The sequence below is a fragment of the Oncorhynchus nerka genome, linkage group LG22 (assembly GCF_034236695.1).
Source record: "Oncorhynchus nerka isolate Pitt River linkage group LG22, Oner_Uvic_2.0, whole genome shotgun sequence".
In the NCBI taxonomy this organism is placed as follows: Eukaryota; Metazoa; Chordata; class Actinopteri; order Salmoniformes; family Salmonidae; genus Oncorhynchus; species Oncorhynchus nerka.
The window spans coordinates 56,978,389-57,004,600 of NC_088417.1; the positions used below are offsets into that span (position 1 = coordinate 56,978,389).

Here is a 26,212-nt window from a genome sequence, read left to right on the forward strand (position 1 = left end):
AATGTAAGTCCTGGAAAATGATCTGGAGAACAAACCCTCCTCACAGCTGCCCATGTCTTTTAATGTTGATGATCTGGTTGTTACTGACAAGAAGCACATTGCTGAGATCTTTAAGTAAGGATTCCTATTTGACACCTCCTTGCCCATCCAACATTTCCTCATCTCTCACCTCTTCTAATGCGACTATCCCCGATGCTCCTCCCTCTTTCTCCCCTGCCCCACTACAAAGTTTTGCCCTGCATGCATTCACACAGTCCGAGGTGCTAAAGAAGTTGCTGAAACTTGACCCCCAAAAAAACATCTGGGTCAGATGGTTTAGGTCCTTTCTTCTTTAAGGTTGCTGCCCCTATCATCGCCAAGCCTATCTCCAACCTTTTTAACCTGTCTCTCCTTTCTGGGGAGGTTCCCGCTGCTTGGAAGGCAGCCACAGTTCATCCTTTATTCAAAGGGGGAGATCAAGCTGATCCTAACTGTTTTAGGGCTATTTCTATTTTGCCCTGTTTATCAAAAGTGTTGGAAAACATTGTCAATAATCAATTGACTGGCTTTCTTGATGTCTAAGGTATTCTCTCTGATATGCAATCTGGTTTCAGCTCAGGTTATGGACATGCCACTGCAACCTTAAAAGGTCCTCAATGATGTCACCATTGCCCTTGATTCTATGCAATGTTGTGCTATTTTATTGACTTGGAAAAAGCTTTTGATACAGTAGACCATTCCATTCTTGTGGGCCCGGCTAAGGAGTATTGGTGTCTCTGAGGGGTCTTTGGCCTGGTAAGTGACCCCAAACCTTTGAACGGTAGTGTATATATTTTTTTATCCCCCGTCCCCGCAGGAGGCCTATTGGTAGGCCGTCATTGTAAATAAGAATTGGTTCTTAACTGACTTACCTAGTTAAATAAAAGGTTAAATAAAATACAAATTAATAATAATTTGTAATAATGTGGTATGACAGCTCCAATTTAATGCTGCAGAGTCTGACTTATCAAGAAAATATTTAAAAGTTTAGTTTCAAAATAAGTCCCTATTGAGTAGGAACATCTAAGACAGAAAAAAAGACGAGAGACAAACACGTACCGCATCAAAATTGTGTTTTAATTAAAAACTGATAACAATTCAATCCAAGCAGTACTCCCCCCCCACCCCCTTTTCTCCAATGTGCCACTCATACAAAATCAAAAGAATCAAATTGTATCGTCTTTAGAGAACAATAGAATATATTATAATTCTTCTTTGTATGGGGTTTGATATGAAATACTTTCCTCTTTTTCCCCTGCATTATTATTACTATGTGCAATTAACAATATTCACAACTATGTACATTCAAACCTAAGTCAGTTTCAAATAAACTTTAAAAAAAAAAAAAACTTTAAAAGTAAAAAGATAGAAAAAAGCTCAAATTAAACAATATATTTATCTTTAAAAATATAATTGAAGACATTTACAATAATATGAGAGTTCAATTATGATTTCTTCATTTTTTATTTTACTGTAGGCACATTGTAGATACACCCCCTTACATATTTGGACATTGAAGCTAAAAACGTTTAATTTGGCTCTATACTCCAGCATTTGGGATTTGAGATTAAATGTTAAAACGAGGCCACGTCACCTTTTTGAGAGTATTATCCTACATATCTGTTTTACAGTTCATAAATGAAAGCACTTTATGTATCCAGTGCCCCCATTTGAAGGTGACATAAGTATTTGGACAAAATCACTTACAGTGTACTCTTTAGCTTTGCACTGTTGTACTATGGCTGTATTCATCAATCTAGCAAGACGACCCAGAAAGCTATGGCCTTTGGCTTTTTTAAATGATTTTTTAAACTTTTCAATCCATATGATCTAGTAGTACATAAAAGTATAATAAGCCATATACAAATATGATGACATCACAGTAAATTCATGACACGCCAATAAACAATAATTGTCATACTTTATAATCCATCTATACATAGTTAATCCGTTTTAGGAACATCTACCCAAAATATTTCACCTTTATTACTTTACCCAAAATATTGTGACATTAGTGATGTCTTACCAACATTTTGGCCATTTAATCGGCATGCGTCCTCCGTATCAACAAGGGGAGATGCTCTGCAAAAATGCATTTTTATTTGTTCTACTGATGTGCTTTGTGTCGGTTTTTGACATAAAAAAAACGTAATAACTCATTTTAGGTTTAAGGAAGTGTGTAGGTCGCATTCTTTATCGTACAGCTATGTATGACTAATTTCAGGAAACTAGGCATATGTCACGCATCACTACTTAACCGGAGAGTCATTTCAACGTAATAAAAATATTATTTACAACCATCTGCTCGATAGGAATCCAGCGTCGTCTGTGTCATGTCTGTGTCGTGAGCAAGTGAGGTCGGGCACTGATGTTGAGCGATTAGGCCTGGGTCACAGTCAGGGTTCCAATTCATCCCAAAGGTGTTCGATGGGGTTGAGGTCAGGGCTTTGTGCAGCCCAGTCAAGTTCTTCCACACAGATATCGACCAACCATTTCTGTATGGACCTCGCTTTGTGCACGGGGGCATTGTCATGCTGAAACAGGAAAGGGCCTTCCCTACAAAGTTGCAAGCACAGAATTGTCTACAATGTCATTGTACACTGAAGCATTAAGATTTCCCTTCAGTGGAACTACGGGGCCTAGCCTGAACCATGAAAAACAGCCCCAGGCAATTATCCCTCCTCCACCAAACCTTACAGTTGGCACTGCATTTGGGCAGGTAGCGTTCTCCTGGCATCTGCCAAACCCAGACTACCAGATGGTGAAGCGTGATTCATCACTCCAGAGAACGCGTTTCCACTGCTCCAGAGTCCAATGGCGGCGAGCTTTACACCACTCCAGCTGACGCTTGGCATTGCGCATGGTGATCTTAGGCTTGTGTGTGGCTGCTCAGCCATGGAAACCCATTTCATGAAGCTCGAGACGACCAGTACTTGTGCTAACGTTGATTCCAGAGGAAGTTTGGAACTCGGTAGTGAGTGTTAAAACCGAGGACAGATGATCTTTACGCGTTTTGCCCTTCAGCACTCAGCGGTCCCGTTCTGTGAGTTTGTGTGGCCTAACACATTGCAGATGAGCCATTGTTGTTCCTAGATGTTTCCACTTCACAATAACAGCACTTACAGTTGACCGGGACAGCTCTAACAGGGCAGAAATTTGACGAACTGAGTTGTTGGAAAGGTGGCATCTTACGACGGTGCCACGTTGAATGTCACGGAGCTATTCAGTAAGGCCATTCTACTGCCAATGTTTGTCTATGGAGATACCATGGATGTGTGCTCAATTTTATACACCTGTCAGCAATGGGTGTGGCTGAAATAGCCGAATCCACACATTTTAAAGGGTGTCCCACATACTTTTGTATTTATAGTGTATAAAACGATGGGGAATTTATAAAATATGTCATGTTAAAGTATTCTCAGTCATTTCCTGTCTTAGTATTTGGTCCCATATTACTAGCATGCAATGACTACATCAAGCTATGACTACATCAAACTTCTTGGATGCATTTGCAGTTGGTTTTGGCCAAGAGAAATGAATGTAAATAATGTAATCTGTGATTTTGGAATCACTTTTATTGTAAATAAGAATATAAATGTTTCTGAACACCTCTACTTTAATGTGAATGTGACCATGATTACGGATAATCGTAAATTAATCGTTAATAATGATGAGCGACAAAGTTACAGAGGGACAAAGATCATACCACCAAAACATGCTAACCTCTCACCATTACCAATAAAAGGGGAGTCAGTCTTTTTTGGGGCATATAATATTGATGCCTCTAATTTCTCGCTCATCATTATTCATTCATGATTATCCGTAATCATGGTAGCATCCACCTAAGTGTGTTCAGAAACCTACTCTATTCTTATTTACAATTAAAGTGGATTCATTACTCATATAATAATTCATTATTTTCCATTCATTTATATTGGACACAACAGAAACAACCCAAACAAATAGTAAACGCATCCAACACGTTTGCAGAGTCACAAGCTTGATGTAGTCATTGAGTGCTAGGAATATGGGACCAAAGTACTAAACTTCTGACTACTTTAATACACTAAGTGAATTTGGACAAATTCGTATGATACCTTCAAATGGGAGGGTGGGGGGTGAGATACATTAAGTGTTTTACTTTCTAAACAATGAAACAGATATGTATGAAAATAATCTCAAACAGATGGGGATATTCTGTACTGTCGCCTCATAAAACATTTGATCTCAAATCCAAAATTCGTAAATATAGAGACAAATTTAACTTTTAGCTTCCCTGTCCAAATAAAGATGTAGGGGAGTATACGTGAGGCGCTGTTGAACTGGATTCTCTGGGAGGGAAGAGAAGCCCGTGTTGGGGGTCATCTTGGTGGTCATGTGACGACCGTTTTTAGATGCTCAACACTGGCTGACGCTCATGTAAACAAAAACACTGGAGAACAAACAGCCCGTGTCATCGTCAGCTAGCACCCAGCTAACCCTCTCTAACCTGATCTCAATAACAGTACAGGACCTCCAAAATAAAAAGAACACATCTCTTATAGTTCCCCCCCCCCCCCTATTTCCACACAATACAGAGCTGTTATGTTAACACATCCATAAAGTGCTCTGGTTGGAAGAGATATCATATCAGACACATTTAATGATTTGACAAAAAGGGTATTCTTTGGCATCCGTCGTCCTCCCTATTAAATTATGCCACACACATAAAACTTAAAGAAAAATAGAACTCTGAATATTGCAATGAATTTCCATCACCGTACTAAATAACACTGCAATAGAATCGTCGATCCAATTCACCCCAAGGAAGCTGTTTTAAAATAAAGGGCATTTGTCTTTTAATCTATTTGATCAGGAGAATTTATCAAAAGGGGGAAAAAAGGAATAATAATACAAATAAAAAAAGATCTAAAGAACTAAAACAAAAACAATTTAATTCTAAATGTGATCATGAAACATAAGAAGTTCATATGTTTCTGATGAGAACCAATCACACTCCAGAAAGCTCACACACCTATCTGACCACAACCAATCACATGCCCGCATCAATATCTCAATCTGGCATGTCATTCAGGTCAAATATCCATAGTTCTGATATGTGGAGGTAATACTCACTATTTAATAGAGAGGTCCACATACTGTATGTGTTATAGCCAATTCTCAAGTAGTTTTAGCATGACAATGAAGGAACACAAGCTAGAGGTTGGTTATGGCACATTAAGCATGGACCGCCAGGCTTCTATAATAAACTAGCCACATTATACGGTGTGTGTGTGTGTGTGTGTTTGCTGTACAATGGGCTTCATATCACACAGCTGACTAACCCTGTTCTCCCTTAGCTTTGAACAGAAATGGCAGGAACACGCTTTTCCCTCATGTGTGTCCTTTGAAGCTACAGTACAGTATACAGCCAGAGTGTGAATATATAATATAACCCCCATCAATAGATGACCACTGTCATGCAGACAACTCTACAGTGGTGCGTGGTGGTCGAGCATTTCACTCGTGTCATAATTAGCCAACACCAGTGACTGTCGACAAAAGTGAGTTCTCCTGTTAACCACATTGGTGCCATGTCCATGCACTGTGTCATTTTACCATGTCAACAGGTGCATATACCTATAGTCTGTGTGAATATACTGAAATCCAATATACCTTGGGAATATACTGAAATCCAATATATAGAGGAACCTAGATTACAATTTCTCCCATTATGTCGCTGCGTGAAAAAACTGAAATCCAATATACTGTGTGAATATACTGAAATCCAATATATAGAGGAACCTAGATTGCAAAATCTCCCATTCTGTTTCCCAAATGAATGAGACTAGAAAGTATGACAACATGAGACTATTTCCAGAGTAACCCCGTATGACCCTCTAAATGAAGTACTGTGATATAGACATATGACACTGGGGCCAAAAACAGTTGTCCTCTATGTTCACAAAAAGGAGGAAGCTGTGGAGAAAACACAGTGGAGATGTTAGGTCGGAGCTCAGTTCTCTCTCCCCATGGTGACAAATCTGAGGCTCAGGAGCCTAAACAGAAATGTTCTCTCCTGTTCTGGGCTGTAGCTGTATTTTTAGTTCTGCTCTACATTGTCCACAGAGAGACAGGGATTCGGGGAGCTAGGCAAGGTGACCCGCTTTCTCCATGAGCGACCGATTTTCTAAAACCAAGGTGGCTTTTGTTTAAAAATAAAAAGAATAAACAGAAAATAAACTTCTATTTCTCCACAGAAAGGTGACAAATTTGGCACACTTAATTTGCTTTAGCAGAGGGGCTTCTGCAGCATCTTAATCCGAAACAAAGAGACACGGCTAGAAGCTATCTTCTTTCTTTGAAACCCACACGATGCTGATACATTGTATTCACCTAAGGCAAAAGGATTGTGATAGAGTGATGTGTTGTTGTCGAGTTAGCCCCCCTTCTCCCAAGTCAGTAAAAATAGTATAAAGAGATGGAGAGGGAAAACAGGGGGATTGAGAGAGGATAGAAATGGGGATTGAGAGAGAATAGAAGCAGGGAAGGAAGGAGTGAATCCCTTTTACAGTTCTGCTGTTGTAGGAAGACATTCAGAGGTGTTTCTTTCTTTCTCTCCATCCCCTTCATCCCTCTTTCAGAGCTGGCAGAGACAGGATGTGAGGATATCCACCCCTTCAAGTCGCTAGCTTTCTTTTTCTCCTCCTCTCTCTCCACTGTTCCGTCTCTCTCTCTCCATTCTCAGGGGGATGTATTGAGCAGCTTGGTGGATTTATTGGGATAATTGATAGCCAGACTGATGGCTGCGATGTTCTTCAGAGCCTGTGAGATAAAAAAAAAAAAAAAAAAAAAAGAGAGGAGAGTGAGTGAATGAGCAAGTGAGTGAGAGAGGAGGGGATGTGGGAGAGAGAGAGAGAGAGAAAAAAAGAGGTGGTGATGAGGGAGTGTGTGAGAGGGGAGGAGTTGAGCAGGGAGAGAAGAGTTACAGTGCATTCGGAAAGTATTCAGACCCCTTGACTTTTTCCACATTTTTGTGACGTTACAGCCTTATTCTGAAATGTATTAAATTGATTAATCAATTTACACACGTCACCCCATAATGACAAAGCGAAAACACGTTTAGACATTTTTGCAAAAAAAAAAAAAAAAAACACGTATTTTTTAAAAAAACTTATTTACATAAGTATTCAGACCCTTTGGCTATGTGACTTGAAATTGAGCTCAGGTGCATCCCGTTTCCTTTATCATCCTTGAGATGTTTTTACAACTTGATTGGAGTCCACCTGTGGTAAATTCAATTGATTGGACATGATTTGGAATGGCACACACCTGTCTATACAAGGTCCCAAAGATGATAGTGCATGTCAGAGCAAAAGCCAAGCCATGAAGTCGAAGGAATCGTCCATAGAGCTCTGTGACGGGATTGTGTCGAGGCACAGATCTGGGGAAGGGTACCAAAATATGTCTGCCGCAATGAAGGTCCCCAAGAACACAGTGGCCTCCATCATTCTAAAATGGAGCATTTCCTAGAGCTGGCCGCCCAACCAAACTGAGCAATCGGGGAGAAAGTCCTTGGTCAGGAAGGTTACCAAGAACCCGATGGTCACACTGACAGAGCTCCAGAGGTCCCCTGTGGAGATGTGAGAACCTTCCAGAAGGATAACCATATCTGCAGCACTCCACCAATCAGATCTTTACGATAGAGTGGCAAGACAGAAGCCACTCCTCAGTAAAAGGCACATGACAGCAAGCTTGGAGTTTGCCAAAAGGCACTTAAAGACTCTCAGACCATGAGAAACAAGATACTCTGGTCTGATGAAACCTGGTCTGATTAACTTTTTGGCCTGATCACCAAGCGTGAGGTATGGTGGTGGAAGTGTCATGCTGTGGGGATGTTTTTCATCGGCAGGGACTGGGAGACTAGTTAGGATCTAGGGAAAGAAGAACAGAGCAAAGTACATAGAAATCCTTGATGAAAACCTGCTCCAGACCGCTCAGGACCTCAGACTGGGTCAAAGGTTCATCTTCCAACAGGACAACGACCCTAAGCACACAGCCAAGACAACAAAGGAGTGGCTTTGTGACAAGTCTCAATGTCCTTTAGTGTCCCAGCCAGAGCCAAGACTTAAAACCGATTGAACATCTCTGGAGAGACCTGAAAACAGCTGTGCAGCGACGCTCCCCATCCAATGTCACAGAGCTTGAGAGGATCTGCAGAGAAGAATGGGAGAAACTCCCCAAATACAGGTGTGCCAAGCTTGTAGCGTCATACCCAAGAAGACTCAAGGCAGTAATCCCTGCCAAAGAAAGTGCTAAGTAAAGGGCCTGAATACTTATGCACTGTATAACCTTCCAGTGTACTTACCTAGCTAATCCAAATATATATTTGCATTTATTGATTAACCTCAGCTTGAATTCATGGTGCTAGCAGCTGCACATATTTGCTTTTTAATGTACATAAATGAGCACGTGAGAGCAATAAATTATAAATGTAATAAAAACTGTTGCACCTACAAATGTAGTCATTCCGGCATTTCAGTCCAATTGTCACTTTAAGGGGGCTATAGTCTGGTTTTAATCCAATGTCTAAAATTTGAGCTAGGTAGGCGCAAGAAAAAAACTCTTAAAAAGGGAATTGCTAACAACCCTGTCAAAAAAATCTGGTATGTGGTTCTCGGTAACGACCGACGGTTCATGACGAGAGACCGGGAGTGTATTGTGTACCTCCAATCAAGTTGATTTGCGAATTTTAATCAAGATTGGTGTCATATTGGCATGGATATGATGGTAGGGAGATTTGAATTGAACACTGAGCTTCAACCAATGCCGATAATAGACTAAGATCAATGAGGTTTTAGACATCTTTAGACAGGTAAACCCTTCTCAGCTCTGACAATGAGACATGATCATTTTAATCGTGCATCTCCCAACCCCAGAATCCCCCCTCCCTCCACACTGCTTGCCTGCTGCCCCCTTGCATCTCTGCCCTTCTGTTCGGGATCACAGCATAGCGGGGCGGAGATGATGTTCGCTAAACCACGCATGATAACGAGAGGTAATTACCAGATACATTAGTACAGAATGCAGCAGCAGCCCACATACAAAGCACCGGTAGGGGGTTTGTGTGTGTGTGCAGTCTGTTATGTGTCACTAGCATTATGATTCACCATTAGAGGAGGAAATGAGGAACAGCTGAATATCATAACTAAAGACCACCGGTATTCTCACTCTGGGACTCATCACACCCTGATTGACAAATGGGAAAACAGATCAAATCAAATTATTTGTCACATGCGCCGAATACAACAGGTGTAGACATTACTGTGAGATGCTTACTTACAAGCCCTTAACCAACAATGCAGTTCAAGAAATAGAGTTAAGAAAATATTCACTAAATAAACTAAAGTAAAAAATAAAAAATTTAAAACTAACAAGGCTATATACAGTGGGTGGTGGTACAGAGTCAATGTGCGGGGATACAGGTTAGTCGAGGTCATTTGTACATGTAGGTAGGGCTAAAGTGACTATGCATAGATAATAAACAGCAAGTAGCAGCAGCATAAAACAAAAGGGGGGTGGGGGGGTGTCAATGTAATTTGTCTGGGTGGCCATTTGATTAATTGTTCAGTCGTCTTGTGGCTAGAAGATGTCAAGGAGCCTTTTGGACCTAGACTTGGACCCATGCCAAGTCTTTTCAGTCTCTTGAGGGGGAAAAGGCGTTGTCGTGCCCTCTTTACGACTTTCTTGGTATGTTTGGACCATGATAGTTTGTTGGTGATGTGGACACCAAGGAACTTGAAACTCTCGACCCGCTCCACTTCAACCCCGTTGATGTGAATGGGGGCGTGTTCGGCCATCCCTTTCCTGTAGTCCACGATCATCTCCTTAGTCTTGCTCATGTTGAGGGAGATCAGGCCTACCACTGTTGTGTCGTCAGCAAACTTAAATTATGGTGTTGGAGTCGTGCATGGCCACGCAGTCGTGGGTGAACAGGAAGTACAGGAGGGGACTCAGCATGCAGCCCTGAAGGGCCCCCGTGTTGAGAATCAACGTACAGATGTCTTGTTGCCTACCCTTACCATCAGGGGGCAGCCCGCCAGGAAGTCCAGGATCCAGTTGCAGAGGGAGGTGTTTAGTTCCAGGATCCTTAGCTTAGTGCCCACAAAGCTCATCACTATGGTGTTGAATGCTGAGCTGTAGTCAATGAACAGCATTCTCACGTGTTCCTTTTGTCCACGTAGGAAAGGGCAGTGGTGAGTGCGATTGAGATTGCGTCATCTGTGGATCTTTTGTGGCAGTATACAAATTGGAGTGGGTCAAGGGTTTCCGGGATGATGGTGTTGATGTGAGCCATGACCAGCCTTTCAAAGCACTACATGGCTACCGACGTGAGTGGTACGGGCTGAAGTCATTTAGGCAGGTCACCTTTGTGTTCTTGGGCACAGGGACTATGGTGGTCTGCTTGAAACATGTAGGTATTACAGACTCGGCCAGGGAGAGGTTGAAAATATCAGTGAAGACACTTGCCAGTTGGTCCGAGAATGCTTTGAGTATACGTCATGATAATCCATCTGGCCCCGCGGCCTTGTGAATGTTGACCTGTTTAAAAGGTCTTGCTCACATTGGCTACGGAGAGAGTGACCACACAGTTGTCCGGAACAGCTGGTGCTCTCATGCATGCTTCAGTGTTGCTTGCCACGAAGTGAGCATAAAAGGCATTTAGCCTGTCTGGCAGGCTCGCGTCTCTGGGCAGCTCGCGGCTGGGATTCCCGTTGTAGTCTGTAATAGTTTGCAAGCCCTGCCAGATCCGACGAGCATCAGAGCCAGTGTAGTAGGATCCAATCTTAGTCCTGTATTGACGCTTTGCCTGTTTGATGGTTCGCCTGAGGGCATAGCAGGATTTCTTCTAAGCGTCCAGATTAGTGTCCCGCTCCTTGAAAGCGGCAGCTCTAGCCTTTAGCTCGGTGCAGATGTTGCCTGTAATCCATGGCTTCTGGTTGGGAAATGTACAGTCACTGTGGGGATGACGTCGTCAATGCACTTATTGATGAAGCCGTTGACTGATGTGGTATGTCCTCAATGCCATTGGATGAATCCCGGAACATACTCCAGTTTGTGCTCGTAAAACAGTCCTGTAACGTAGCATCCGCGTCGTCTGACCACTTCCGTATTGACAACAGTCTTAAAAGTGGTATGTCAACGTCGTTTGTATTGCATGGATGGAGTATGTTTTGGAATATTACGGAGATCTGGGTCTGGAGGCACAGTGAGAATGTTATCTAAACCTATATGTTTGAGCCCACATTCCAAAATGCATCATTCATGATATTGATAACCATCTAGGTCACAGAGTAGTCCTAGGCAAAGTGTAAGTACTTAGAAACTATTATTTCAAATATCTTCCAAGCATTACCATCCTGAGTGAGTAGAATATGTAGTTACAGCTCTAAATCTTTATAATGAGATGAAAAAAAGAATGTCACTTTCTACATTGCTAGCATCATGATGCTGGTGGTCAATCCCCGTCTTCAACATTACCAAGTACAAAGTGGTGCAAGTCTAACTAAGTTCTTACCAGTGCTGTGCGGGCTAGGAGCTGTTCATTGGTGGTCAGGGCTAATAGGTACTCCTGGAGAATGCCTTCCTCCTGGAAAACAAAGACAATGGTTTGTCATCCTTCTCAATAAGACCTTGCTCATCCGTCCTTACATGCTTGCTACACTGTGACTTCCACGCACAGAACATACATTGAGCAATAAAACTGAGGTACAAACAGTGAATATGCTATGGCTTTCAAAATCATCGATTTCTGCCAAAAGTGCCCATACAACCTACAGTACATTCACTGGAAAGAGTTCATGAAACATTCCAGAGACAATCTCACTTGTCACTGGGAGACTTTCTGACCACTAACCTCAAGAGTACTGAGAACAGCTTTCTGTGGTATGTAGAATTTAGCGTAGGAAAATCCTTCAAAATTACTAACAAATAAAATAGAGCTTCCAGCAGAAGAAGCCAATTCTGAGAAAGAATAACTCTGCCATGAAGACCTGGGTTCAAATAGCATTAGTTTTCTGTCAGATACTTCAGCTGCGCTTAATTGAGCTTGTCTGGCGCAATGGAACTAATGTAATAGTCCCCAGAAGTGCAACTCCAAACCTCACCCACCTGGCAGTCCAGACAGGCTCAACCCCACTCTGGAATTAGACGAAAAAACAAATCCTAGTTGAACCCAGGCAGGTCTGGTGTTACTGTTATTATGTAACCGTGGAGAGAGAGAAGAGTTCCACAATATAGATAAGACTGTGACTGGCCAAATGGAGCTTTTATGGTGTAGCTAGTAGGAGAGGGAGACACAATCCAGACCCTCATACCTCCATCCATCAGTCTCGCAAGCTGCTAAATGTGACTCTATTCCCTATTTAGTGCTCTACTTTCACAAGGGTCCATAAGGCTCAGGTCAAAAGTAGTGCACTATATAGGGAATAGGGTGTATTTCGGGACATATCCTCACTCCCTGTCCCAGCCTGCTGTTTATACTAAGGTAATATCTTGGACTATTTGTATAGCTGACAGTGCGCAACAATCCCTGACATGTATACTTCAGGAGATATAGGCGAAGATAACTAAAGGATCCATTTGATGATGTTAGAAACGCCTTTATACAAGTCACTTCCTGTCTGAAGTACATTGTGTGCGTACCAAATAGCACCCTATTCACTACATAGTGTACTGCTTTTGAAAAGCAAAAGTAGTGCACTACACACAGGGAAAAGGGTGCTATTTGGGATGCAGACTATGTCTTAGAGATTAACATCTTCCCGAGGTGCTCTCATGCACATAGAACAAACGTTTCGGAAGTTGGGAACCCAGACCCACATCTCCCATGCACGCTGGCCAGCTCTGTCACGAGACACTACATAAGACACTGTTTGGGGATGCAGCAGAAGTGACTGTATATTAACCACTGAGCCTTGGCAGTTCATACAGTATGTCTACTGGTTCTGGATGATAAAGTTCTGCACCAGATGGGACCAGACAGGCTACAGTTGACAACTAGCCAAGCTGGCTTTATTTGGCACATTAACAGAAATGTTGATTCAGGTCTATTGTTTCTGTCAAATTAACCTCAAATATGAGTAGGGTGCTATTTGTGGAGGCTTACATAATGTACTTGGTCCTCATTTGTTTTTTTGAAAATCTAATAAAAGTAAAGGCTCTGAAACCTGACGCGTCAATATGTTCAACAGCACGCCGCGCTCGCGGCATCAGGTGTCAACATGGAACTGTGAACTACGCTGTATGTCATCACCTTACTGGGAACTGCCCCATTCGTCAACACACTGACGAAGTAGATTCAATGCTCATAATTATTTTTAGGACAAAGGTGATGACATATCTATTATACCTTCACAACTCCTGTAGTCTGCTCTGAGCATAGACATCTGTATAATATATTGTCAGGGTGTGAGTGTGTCGATCTCTCTCTTTGTGTAAGTCTATGTGTGTGTGTGTCATAGTAGAACAGAGTCTAAGGTTTGTCTAAGGTTTAGACACACACACACAAACACACAGCCTAGTGCATGCTGAGGCTATGGTCAGTGTTTCCCCTCTGATTTTTTCAGTGGTGGTGGCAAGGTTATAGTGGGGGTCATTTGGGACACACAATAGTGTGCAATATGTATGACAAGGCCCTGCACACCTCTGGGATGCCCCTCCTCCTCTGTTCTTTCGCAGAACACAACACTTCACTACCCACCAGTTCAGATATGGAGAGTGAGTCAGCAGTAAATAGGCTTTGCAGCAAACAAACACATTTAGGTGTTTGTGAGAGTGTTTGTAAAAAGAAAAGAAGTATTTTTCTGTGGGTTGATTATACAGAGAGAGATGGATTATATACAGTACCAGTCAAAAGTTTGGACACACCTACTCATTCAAGGGTTTTTCATTATTTTTTACTATTTTCTACATTGTAGATTAATAGTGAAGACATCAAAACTATGAAATACCACACAGAATCATGTAGTAAACAAAAAGATGTTAAACTAATCAAAATATATTTTATATTTGAGACTCTTCAAAGTCGCCAGCCATTGCCTTGACAGCTTTGCACACTCTTGGCATTCTCTCAACCAGCTTTATGCGGCATTCACCTGGAATGCATTTCAATGAACAACTGGTGTGGCTTGTTAAAAGTTAATTTGTGGATTTTTTATTATTTTATGTGTTTGAGCCAATCAGTTGTGGTGTGAGAAGGTAGAGGTGGTAACCAGAAGATAGCCCTATTTGGCAAAAGACCAAGTCCATATTATGGAAAGAACAGCTCAAATAGGCAAAGAGAAACGACAGTCCATCATTACTTTAATGCATGAAGGTCAGTCAATACGGAACATGTCAAGAACTTTTTGAAGAAAGTTTCTTCAAGTGCAGTCGCAAAAACCATCAAGCGCAATGATGAAACTGGCTTTCATGAGGACCGCCACAGGAAAGGCAAACCCATGGTTACCTCTGCTGCCGAGGATAAGTTCATTAAAGTTAAATGCACCTCAGATTGCATCCCAAATAAATGCTTCACAGAGTTCAAGTAACACACATCTCAACATCAACTGTTCAGAGGAGACTGCGTGAATCAGGCCTTCATGGTCAAATTGCTGCAAAGAAACCATTACTAAAGGTCACCAATAAGAAGAAGAGACTTGCTTGGGCCAAGAAACACATTAGACCAGGTGAAATCTGTCCTTTGGTCTGATGATTCCAAATTTGAGATTTTTTGTTCCCAACCGCCGTGTCTTTGTGAGACGCAGAGTAAGTGAACGGATTATCTCTGCATGCGTGGTTCCACTGTGAAGCATGGAGGAGGTGGTGTGATGGTGTGGGGGTGCTTTGCTGGTTACACTGACTGTGATTTATTTATAATTCAAGGCACACTTAACCAGCATGGCTACCACAGCATTTTGCAGCGATACGCCATCCCACCTGGTTTGCACTTTGTGGGAATAATATTTGTTTTTCAACAGGACATTGACCCAAAACACACCACCGGGCTGTGTAAGGGCTATTTGACCAAGAAGGAGTGTGATGGAGTGCTGCATCAGATGACCTGGCCTTCACAATCACCCAAACTCAACCCAATTGAGATGGTTTGGGATGAGTTGGACAGCAGAGTGAAGGAAAAGCAGCCAACTAGTGCTCTGCATATGTGGGAACTCTTTCAAGAGTGTTGGAAAAGCATTCCTCATGAAGCTGGTTGAGAGAATGCAAAGAGTGTGCAAAGCTGTCATCAAGGCAAAGGGTGGCTACTTTGAAGGTGGCTACTTTGAAGAATCTCAAATATATTTTGATTTGTTTAACACTTTTTTGGTTACTACATGATTCGATATGTGTTATTTCATAGTTTATGTCTACACTATTATTCTACAATGTAGAACATAGTCAAAATAAAAACCCTTCAATGAGGAGGTGTTCTAAAACCTTTGACTGGTACTGTATATATACACACAGTATATCCAACAAGTCAGTTGGTAAAATGTCTGCACTGCTAGAGCTGCCCCAATCAACTGGAAGTACTGTTATTGTGAAGTGGTACCGTTTAGGCGCAACAACGGCTCAGCCGCGAAATGGTAGGCCACACAAGCTCAAGGCCCGCCAAGTGCTTAAGCGCATAACAACCGTCTGCTCTCGGTTGCGATGTTCGATGAGCAGGTGTGCACATACTTTTGGTCATGTAGTGTATGTAGATAGATAGATGGATAGATGGATAGATAGATGGATAAATCGGTGGATAGATACACACGTTCCTCTTAGGTGAATCAGTGTCTGTACTGCGTGTCGATCTCAGGCCATCACTATGGTACCCAGTGTGACTGCGTGAGTGCTAGTGAGAACTCCTACTGCCCCCTGCTGGTAAAACCACACAACACTCCCACATGAAAACAACACATCAACCTTAGTTTGAAGCCCACACACACACACAGAGATCAACAACAACAACAGCAACACATCCACCATAGGTATTAGCCCAAACCAGACAGACAGACACCCAGACATACTCATTTCCTCTCATATCCCCAGCAGCCAGCGGTGGAGATCCGTCTCTGTGACAAGTCAACAGATCATTCATTTCAGTCATTTCACTGTTGGACTGGCAGCTTAAGCCGCATTCATTCAGTGGGAAGAGGAGAGGGAACTACTCTAGTCGAGAGCCTTTATAGCCATTATAGCCAGTCAGGTTGAATGGGTATCTATCTTTAAATAAGTAGACTTGACAGTTCCGTCTTGAACTAGCTCATTTTAAGAAAAAATGAAAAGATGAACGAATATCTCCACCTGTCAGAACACAATGTAGACGTGACTGGCTCAATTTAAGGGACACCAAGCTGGAAGGATCATTTCCTGTTGGACTGCACGCCTTTCCTTCATTCAGAATTCAAGGCAGGTTAAAGAGCAACTGGTCACCCACGCACCTATTGAAGGTTTCAGGTGGGCAGCTCTCTCTCGCTTCATCCTCGCCATCTCTCCTCTCGCTCTCTCCCCCTCCACCCTCTCTTTCATTCTGTCTCTCCCCCTCCCAGGCTCCATCCCTCTCTCTCCACCATCAAGCTAGAGAGATAATAAATAGTGGTGTGCCAGCCAGGCAGCAGGTGCCAGGGGCTGTGTTGTGTGACAGATGGCAGGCCTGCTGCTCTGGGCCTGGACTGGGCCCAGCAGGTGAACAGGTGGGCTGAATAACACACTGAGGGGTCAGGGCTATGTGACAGTGCTATATTAACCTTCCTAGGTGGAAACAGGCAGGCTAGCTGACAACACTGATTACCACACACACATATTGAGAAGTGCATTAACACATCTAGAGTGCCAGCACTATCCATAGACTGGTCACTGGTTCTTCACATTGACATGTCTGATAAAAAGGACGAGCTCTTTGGGTATTAGTAAACTACGCATGAACCTGTACAACCTTTTACTTACTACCCTCCCGTCATAGAACGTTATGTCCTCTAATTGGACAGCAGCAAGTGTGTCTGTGTGTATGTGTTTCTCACCATGGCCCTGGCTTCAGCAATGAAGAAGAGCTCAGTGAGTGCTCTGTGTAGGGGCAGCAGTACAGTGATACTGGTGGGGTCCTGACTCAGACCGCTCTCCATGGTCATGAACAGCTGCCATAGAGGCCTCAGCAGGGTCAGCTCACAGCCCCTACACATACACACACAGATAAAAGAGTTAGAGACTAGCACACACTCAACACACACGTTTGGTGTCTTTTCAGTGAGATGTGAACCTGCAAATTGGGTCAAGTTAAGCTCCGTTAGTTCTCACCATTAGGCGACATCATACATCTGTAGGATAGTAGGTTCGGTTCCTGGGATCACCCATACGTAAAATGTATGCACGCATGTCTGTAAGTCGCTCTGGATAAAAGCGTCTACTAAATCACATGTATTATTATTATTATAACACATTGTGTATTCTATTTAGTCAGGGTGATGTCACTACGGCCAGATGGGGCCAGCGGCATGGAAAATATGCAAATCCTCCAATAGATATGTGACCTCATCTCCATGGCAACTATCAGGACATTAGGCTTCTCTGGAATACTCTAAGCAAAAACTGTTTTCTCTAGCTCTAGGGGGAAACACAGACGCAGAGGATACAGATGTGTTTGTAATTTCATACTGAGCCTTAGGAAACTATTAAATGGTTTCAGCTGCTAACCAGTAGGTTTTTTACCAAAGTCTCAAGTATAATAGTGTACCCCAATATTTGTGACAAGTTTGCTTTATGGTTCTAGTAGGCAAAGAGTGCGGTTGAGTCGTGTGAATCCAGCTTGTTACTTTAGGTACCTGATTCTAAACTAGGCTAAGTAGTGCCTGAAGTCCTGAAAGCGTTGAGCAGGTGACAGAATGAGGTGTGTGTGTGCGTATTTACTTGTGTGTGTACTGTGTGGATATACAGTTTGTGTGTGTGCGTGCATGCGTTAAAGATGGATGCGAGGGACAGGGACATTGGACGGAGTCTCACCTCTGTGATTGACATTGCAGGAGGCGGAGCAACAGGTGGATGGCCTTCAGTCTTTGGTTCCCGGTCTGGCGGCAGGCCACGCCCACCTGCCACTCCCAGATGTCAGCCAATGGGAGGTGGCTGAGCACTTGGTCGTCAGCCAACATTTGTTTTAGGATCTCAAAACCTGTTTGAGGAAGAGACAAAGAGAGATTTAGACGTGAAAGGATAGAAACTATTTCCCTCTATGATCAGACAGAGCACTCAGTAGCACTTCTTCTTGTGTGTGTGTGTTCAGTCAGCTGCATTAGACTCCCACTATAAAAGCTTAACCACTTCGTTCATCAGTCTCACTCTCCCAATGCCGCTGCAGTGTGTGTATGTAAGTGTGCGTACATGCATGTGTGTAGACCGACCTGTTTGGAAGCGGCCCCGGTGTCCCCCAGTGACAGTGAATTTGTATCCCCACTCTGTGTTGCTCATGTCTGAGATGAACCTGTAGTGCAGAGTATCCCCTGTGGAGAAAACACACAACACACATCAGTAATCAACACATCCTGAGACTACACACACACACAGACACGTGGTGAAACTATGTAGATAGAATAGATAGAAACCACATTGTGGAAACATCTTTAATACCAACCCCAAAGCAATTAAATTAAATGGGTAGCATACTTACTCCTAGTCCACTCTCCCTCGCCTAGACCCCCCTCTCTCTTTCCTAGTCTCCCTGTCCACTCTCTTCCAGCCCCCTCTCTCTCTCCCTGCCATTAGTCCCTGTCCCAACCCCCTCTCTCCCAGACAGTCCCTCTCCCAGCCACCTCTCTCCATGCGACTGTCCCCTCACCAGGGATCTCGAAGTCAGTCCATTTCTGTGGGGAGCCGCTGAAGTTGTGCAGATCCTGGAGAAAGTCAGAGCTGCTGCCCATGATAAGTTCATCACAGCCCTCCTCAGTGTAACAGCGGGAGTCAAACTTCACAGATAGGTAGATGGCCCCTGGGATGTGCACCTTGTCCTACAGAGAGAGAGAGAGAAAGAGAGAGAACAAGGGAACGAGAGAGAGAGAGAGAGAATGAGAGCGAGAGAGAAGAAGCTCTACAAAATCATTGCTCGGCTGCAGAACAGTTAGTCCAACGCATGCTTACTCCAGTAGGCCACACAGGAAAGCCACAGTACATATCTGGCGTGGAATTATCTTAATATCAAAAGAATGAAAACCACTTCCACATGCTTATATTTGAAGTTATGTATAATTTTCTTGCAAATGCTCATTGATACTGATATACAGTTTAAGTCGGAAGTTTACATACACCTTAGCCAAATACATTTAAACTCAGTTTTTCACAATTCCTGACATTTAATCCTAGTAGAAATTCCCTGTCTTAGGTCAGTTAGGATCAGAAATGTCAGAATAGTAGTCGAGAGAATGATTTATTTACGTTTTTATTTCTTTCATCACATTCCCAGTGGGTCAGAAGTTTACATACACTCAATTAGTATTTGGTAGCATTGCCTTTAAATTGCTTAACTTGGGTCAAACGTTTCGGTTAGCCTTCTACAAGCTTCCCACAATAAGTTGGGTGAATTGTGGCTCATTCCTCCGGACAGAGCTGGTGTAACTGAGTCAGGTTTGTAGGACTCGTTGTTCGCACATGCTTTTTCAGTTCTGCCCACAAATTTTCTATAGAATTGAGGTCAGGGCTTTGTGATGGCCACTCTAATACCTTGACTTTGTTGTCCTTAAGCCATTTTGCTACAACTTTGGAAGTATGCATGGGGTCATTGTCCATTTGTTAGACCCATTTACAACCAAGCTTTAACTTCCTGACTGATGTCTTGAGATGTTGCTTCAATATATCCACATGATTTTCCTACCTCATGATGCCATCTATTTTGTGCAGTGCACCAGTCCCTCCTGCAGCAAAGCACCCACACAACATGATGCTGCCATCCCCGTGCTTCACGGTTGGGATGGTGTTCTTCGGGCTTGCAACCCTCCCCTTTCTCCTCCAAACATATCGATGGTCATTATGACCAAACAGAAGACATTTCTCCAAAAAGTACAATCTTTGTCCCCATGTGTAGTTGCAAACCGTAGTCTGGCTTTTTTATGGTGTTTTTGGAGCAGTGGCTTCTTCATTGCTGAGGGACCTTTCATGTCGATAGGTCTTGGATGACGTCTTTTGATTTTCCCATGATGTCAAGCAAAGAGGCACTGAGTTTGAAGTTAGGCCTTGAAATACATCCACAGGTAAACTTCCAATTGACTCAAATTATGTAAATTAGCCTATCAGAAGCTTCTAAAGCCATGATCATTTTCTGGAATTTTCCAAGCTGTTTAAAGGCACAGTCAACTTAGTGCATGTAGACTTCTGACCCACTGGAATTGTCATACAGTGAATTATAAGTGAAATAATCTGTCTGTAAACAATTGCTGGAAAAATTACTTGTCATTCGCAAAGTAGATGTCCTAAGCGACTTGCCAAATCTATAGTTTGTTAACAAGAAATTTGTGGAGTGGTTGAAAAACGAGTTTTAATGACTCCAACCTAAGTGTATCTAAACTTCCGACTTCAACTGTATATCCTATAGTGAGAAACTTGTAGACCTTCTAGTGTGCATGTGGAAAGTGAGATGTGGTAAGAGTTCTCAGTGGGAAATTAGATCTATGTGGTACCCACCTCAAAGTTAGTGTTGTTGTCGTAGGGGTGTTTGGACTCCCGGACTTGCACAGCCATGCCAGGCTCCTCCATGAACTGACACGCTGTCAGAGACAAACTACCCAGCATGCTCTGGCTGCAGCCAACCAGCACTTTCTGTAGAATCTGGTGACCAAAGGAATGAGTTAACCCACATCAACATGTAGACACCCTAAACATTTCCATACCACTCACTCACACACAATTTTGTGCACCCCCTCTCACCCGTTTCCAGAGTGGAAGCTCAATAACTCCCTGTGTGAAAACATCACACACACACCACCGCCACACGCTTACCCTCTCCCAGAGTGGTCGCTCCTCCAGCTGCATCAGCATGTCCAGGATGTAGGCCATGTGTGATGCCCCGCTCAGCTCCAGAGCCTCCTCACTCAGTGGCGCCCCCTGGGGCCAGTCAGCCAGCAGCGACGCCAGCACGTGGCGGGCATACAGGGTGGCGATGGCCTGGTTCACCTGAACATATTGATATCATCATGTCATTTAGATGACCATTTTATCCAAATCCACTTGCAGTACAGCGACTGCATACGTCTTGAGTAGGTACAGATTAAGACAAGTCCTGGCCTAAAAAAAGCATGTTCAATGGCTTAATATGTGTCCGGGAAACAAGCCTGTTTAGTATACGTGATCCTTGCAGGAATCGAACTCATAACACTGGCATTGCTAGCTAGTGCCATGCTCTTACAGTACCAACTGAACCAGACAGACAGGACCTCCGCCTCCACCTACCTTGACTAGATACTGTCTGACAGAGCGGTTGCTGCGGGCGTCCAGCTCCTTGTGCAGCAGGGCGGAGGACTTGGTGCGGCGCTGCTTGGCGTAGCTCAGCTGGAGGTCAGTCTCCGTGTTGGTGATCAGCTTCTGAGTCACCACCGTGGTCTCCTCCGTAGCCTTCTCACAGTGACTGGGCTTGGACTGGGAGAGGAAGGGGGAAGGGGAGTGGGTTATTTATCAACTGGTTCTATTATCTTACTGACACCAATTCTTCAAACTACGTCAAATGTAATGCAGTGCTCACCACACAGGGCACGACGATCATGTCAGTGTCTACGGCCTTGGTGCTCCTCTCCTCAGAGCGAGGTCTCTTGGTGGGCTGCCACTTCTGAGCCAGCGTCCTAATCGTCTCGTCCGTCTTGATCACGTCTCCATCAAACCTGCGGGACGTCAACCAAGTCAGCCACCATCATGCAACGTCATAGCAGGACCTTGTCTGGGATGGATGAAAGCTAAACAAGCCAGGCATGAACATGGCATTGGTGCAATGGTATTCAAAACACATTCTTTATGAAGCATATATTTGTTTATTTCTGTAAAGTGTGTTGTGACTGTTAAATTCAATTGTGATTTGATTTGTATGGAGGAATGTATGACAGGAATGTGATCCAATTCTCACCTCTTCTGCACCTCCAGAAAGAAGGAGTCCGTTCTCTTCATCTGCAGCTCGTACATGGCCCGCAGGATGTGCAGGGGCGCGTTTAAGGCATCATGGGTAATCTGAAACAGACACAATTCAGAGAGAAATATCGTAACTTTCTCATCCAAGCGGTCTAGTGCTATTAAAGCAGTGGTTAACAAGTTTGCCTACCGACTGGAAACCCGGGTTCGAGACCGGAGATCCAAGGGGCTGTCGCCCTTCGATACATTAGTGTCAGAAGTAGGATAAAAAACATGTAACAGTACAATGAGGATGTGGGCATCCCTGCTGACCTGGAAGCAAATCTTAGTCTCTTCGTCGAGCCCCTCCAGTGGGTCAGGCCGGTTGGGGTCGGGGTCGTCGGCGCAACAACTAGAGTGGTCCGAGTCATGCTCCTTGTCTTGCTCCTTCTCCTCCCTCTCCCCGTCCTGGCCCTGGGCCATGCTGTGGATCTCTCTCTTGGAGGAGTAGAGCATTATGGAGAGGATCTCCAGGTCTCGGAGCAGCCACAGCTTACTGAAGCCTGTCCCCTTACTGCACTTCCTCACCAGGAGCTGGGTCAGACCGGATCGTTGGATGGCCTCCTGGGCCTCAGCAACGCCGTGCTTCTACAGGGAAGGAACACAACAGGAAATGTTAGACAAAGTCTTCAAGGTCAACCACTAGAAGACGGAAATGGACATTCAATAAAAAATACTAAAAATCTAGAAGAAAAACACAGCACAGGTGATTAACATAAAATGTCATATTGAAGAGAGAGAAAGGGACATACTGTAGAAGTTGAGTGATGATAACCAAAAGGTGGCTTTGTTTCTGAGGTACCTTGAGTGTGTTGTAGAGGCCCTTGAGGGCCAGTGAGACGACCCAGGAGGCCTCCACAGCGTCGGGGGTGCTGCTGTCCTGACTGCTCTGCAGCAGGTGGCTGATGATGGAGGTGAAGTTACTGAGGTAGCGGGTTAGCTGGGCCTGGGGGGGTCCCTGACCCTGACCTATGCCCTGGACCTGGGACCCTGGGCTGTGGGAGCCTGTAGCACTGGAGTCCTGCGGCTGGATCAGCTGGTAGTCCTTCACTGTAAGGACAGGAGAGGGGTGGCATACAGATTCAGAAAATCTTTATTGTCCCGTTGCTGGGCAATTTGGTTGCAGCAGTATAAAAACATCAAAACAGACACAAATGTGTGAGGGTTTAAAATACAGCTCTACTATGTAAACCATGAGCAAAATTTATGAAATTAACTTTGTGACAGTCCGTCCTCTCACCTGTCTTTCTCTTGCGGGTCTTGACATCCACCACAGCAGCGTGGTTCTTCTCGGTGAAGTGCTTGAGTAGGATCATATGATGCTGCTCGTTGGCATTGTCTATGAACACTGACTGGGTGCCCATACACAGCACCTAGGATAGCAGAAACAGCCAGGGTCAGACAGAGGGCACAACAGTGAAGGGCAGAGGGTCTTCAAGCCCCTTGAATGGTGGACTAGTGGAGGAGACAGCAGCAGATTGAGTGATGCAGTACGAAGACGCCAACACCATCATCAAGTTGGCTGAAGACAATGGTGGTAGGCCTGATCACTGAATACGACGAGACAGCCTATAGGGAGGAGGTCAGAGACCTAGCAGTATGGTGCCAGGACAACAATCTCTCCCTCATTGTCAGCCAGACAATCGCGGTGATCGTGGACTACAGGAAACAGAGGTCCGAGCACGGGCCGGGAGCTTCAAGTTCCTTGGTGTCAACATCACTAAAGATCGATTGCATCATGGTCCACACAAACCAACCCAGTCGTGAAGAGGGCTTCTTCTCCCTCAGGAGGCTGAAAAGATTTGGCACGGGCCCTCAGATCCATAAAAAGTTCCACAGCTTCACCATTTGAGAGCATCTTGACTGGCTGCCTCACCGATTGGTATGGAAACTGCTTGGCATCTGACAGCAAAGGCACTACAGAGGGTATTGCATACGGCCCAGTACATCACCGGAGAAGAATGCCCTAACAACTGTCAAAGACTCCATCCACCCAAGTCATAGACTGTTCTCTCTGACACCACACAGCAAGCAGTACCAATGCACTGGAACCAACAGGACCCTGAACAGCTTCTACCCCCAAGCAATACGTCTGCTAAATAGTTCAAGTTTACCCAGACTAACTTTTGACTCATCACGTTTATTTGGAAAGTATTCAGACCCCTTGAGTTTTTCCACATTTTGTTACGTTACAGCCTTATTCTAAAAAGGATTAAATAGTCTTGTAATTGAATTAAATCTAATTCAATTACATTGTACCCCTGCACATAGACTCGGTACTGGTACCCCGTGTATATAGCAAAGTTATCGTTACTCATCGTGTATTTATAATGACGTGTTATTACTTCTCTATAATTTCTCAATTTTATTTCTCTCTGCATTGTTGGGAAGGGCCCGTAAGTAAGCATTTCACTGTTAGTCTACACCTGTTGTTTACAAAGCATGCAAGAAATAAAAATACATTTTAGATTGAGTTCCAGTAAATTGTCAATAGTATACAGGTATATAGCATTGGATGCTCCTCAGGAGGAAGGGGAGGACCATCATCTCCAGTGGATTTCATAAAAATGAAAATAGTGAAACATAAAAAAAGTTATCATTTTTAGATATATATATATATTAGTTGTATTTAAGCTACCAAATAATTGATTCAAACACACTGTTTGCAATGAAGGTCAACAGTAGCTTCAACAGCACTCTGTAGGGTAGCATCATTATGTAGCTGGAGGACAGCTAGTTTCGGTCCTCCTCTGGGTACATTGACTTAAATACAAAACCTAGGAGGCTCGTGATTTTCACCCCCTTCTATAGACTTACACAGTAATTATGAGAATTTCCTGAGGACGTCCTCCAACCTATTAGAGTTCTTGCAGCATGAACTGACATGTTGTCCATCTTATCAAAGGATCAGAGAATTAATCTATTAATGAAAGCATAAGCTACAGCTAGCTAGCACTACAGTGCAAAAAATGTGGTGAGTAGTTGAAAGATGGTTGAACAGTTTTTAACAAATGAAATTCTTCAAAAATGGAGAAGCAATAGAGTTAGCTGTATTTTGTTGTATTTTTCACAATTTCACTTACTTAGCTAGCGAATGCAGCGAGCTAGTTCAGCCTACTCAAACACTCAACTCAAACAGAGAGGAATGTTGTGTTAGTTAGCGGGATATGGCTATCCAACAATGGAACTCTTCCAAGTCAAGGTAAGCTTTTGGTTTTATTAATTTATTGCCACCGGGGCCCCCTGCTGTAGCTGTTAAACTGCTTGCTGCTGACTGTACACTGTACTGCATGATTGTAGCGGGTTTGCTAACGCGTTAGTTCAAGTAGCTATGTTGACTATGACTGTAATAGGGTGACAACGATGTAGGCTGTGTGTAGCGATTATGATAAAGGTTTGGCTTGGAAAGTTTTTGCGCCTGGTCACAAACAGATGGATTGTTGTGCACTGTCCACAAGTCCACACTTGTGAGAGGAGAAGAGAGCATAGATGCGAGAAGGAATTATAAAACAGTCAAAGGGATCATGGTGTTTGTATGTGGCTGCTATGAAAGTGAACTGTGTTTGAATGTGATCAGGGGTGTATACATACAGGCGATTCTGTTGAAAAACTTTACTTAAATAGAAGCAAACGAAACAAAACGGGGATAAACATACCTGAATTTGTCCAATAGAAACTCATGTTAAATACAGTGAGGGAAAAAAGTACTTGATCCCCCTGCTGATTTTGTACATTTGCCCACTGACAAAGAAATGATCAGTCTATAATTTGAATGGTAGGTTTATTTGAACAGTGAGAGACAGAATAGAAAAACACATCTCAAAAATGTTATAAATTGATTTGCATTTTAATGAGGGAAATAAGTATTTGACCCCCTCTCAATCAGAAAGATTTCTGGCTCCCAGGTGTCTTTTATACAGGTAACGAGCAAAGATTAGGAGCACACACTTAAAGGGAGTGGTCCTAATCTCAGCTTGTTACCTGTATAAAAAACACTTGTCCACAGAAGCAATCAATCAATCAGATTCCAAACTCTCCAACATGGCCAAGACCAAAGAGC

At 43.5% G+C, this 26,212-nt stretch overlaps 1 protein-coding gene across 4 annotated transcripts in view; it reads right to left on the minus strand.

Annotated features, from left to right (window-relative positions):
• Positions 1–1,074: 1,074 nt before the first annotated feature.
• zzef1 (zinc finger, ZZ-type with EF hand domain 1) overlaps positions 1,075–26,212 on the minus strand; it is a 51,924-nt gene continuing 26,786 nt past the window's right edge. For all 4 annotated transcript variants that reach the window (XM_065007274.1, XM_029627402.2, XM_029627401.2 and 1 more), the window contains exons 43-56: positions 23,393–23,525; positions 22,955–23,202; positions 22,426–22,740; positions 22,112–22,212; positions 21,737–21,872; positions 21,448–21,633; positions 20,998–21,171; positions 20,683–20,826; positions 18,848–19,016; positions 18,414–18,512; positions 18,019–18,184; positions 17,043–17,193; positions 11,576–11,647; positions 1,075–6,822 (exon numbers count right to left, since the gene is read on the minus strand). In XM_065007274.1, coding sequence (XP_064863346.1) covers positions 6,742–6,822; positions 11,576–11,647; positions 17,043–17,193; positions 18,019–18,184; positions 18,414–18,512; positions 18,848–19,016; positions 20,683–20,826; positions 20,998–21,171; positions 21,448–21,633; positions 21,737–21,872; positions 22,112–22,212; positions 22,426–22,740; positions 22,955–23,202; positions 23,393–23,525 — 2,175 coding nt within the window. In that variant the 3' untranslated portion in view covers positions 1,075–6,741. The remainder of the gene's footprint in view (positions 6,823–11,575; positions 11,648–17,042; positions 17,194–18,018; positions 18,185–18,413; positions 18,513–18,847; positions 19,017–20,682; positions 20,827–20,997; positions 21,172–21,447; positions 21,634–21,736; positions 21,873–22,111; positions 22,213–22,425; positions 22,741–22,954; positions 23,203–23,392; positions 23,526–26,212) is intronic.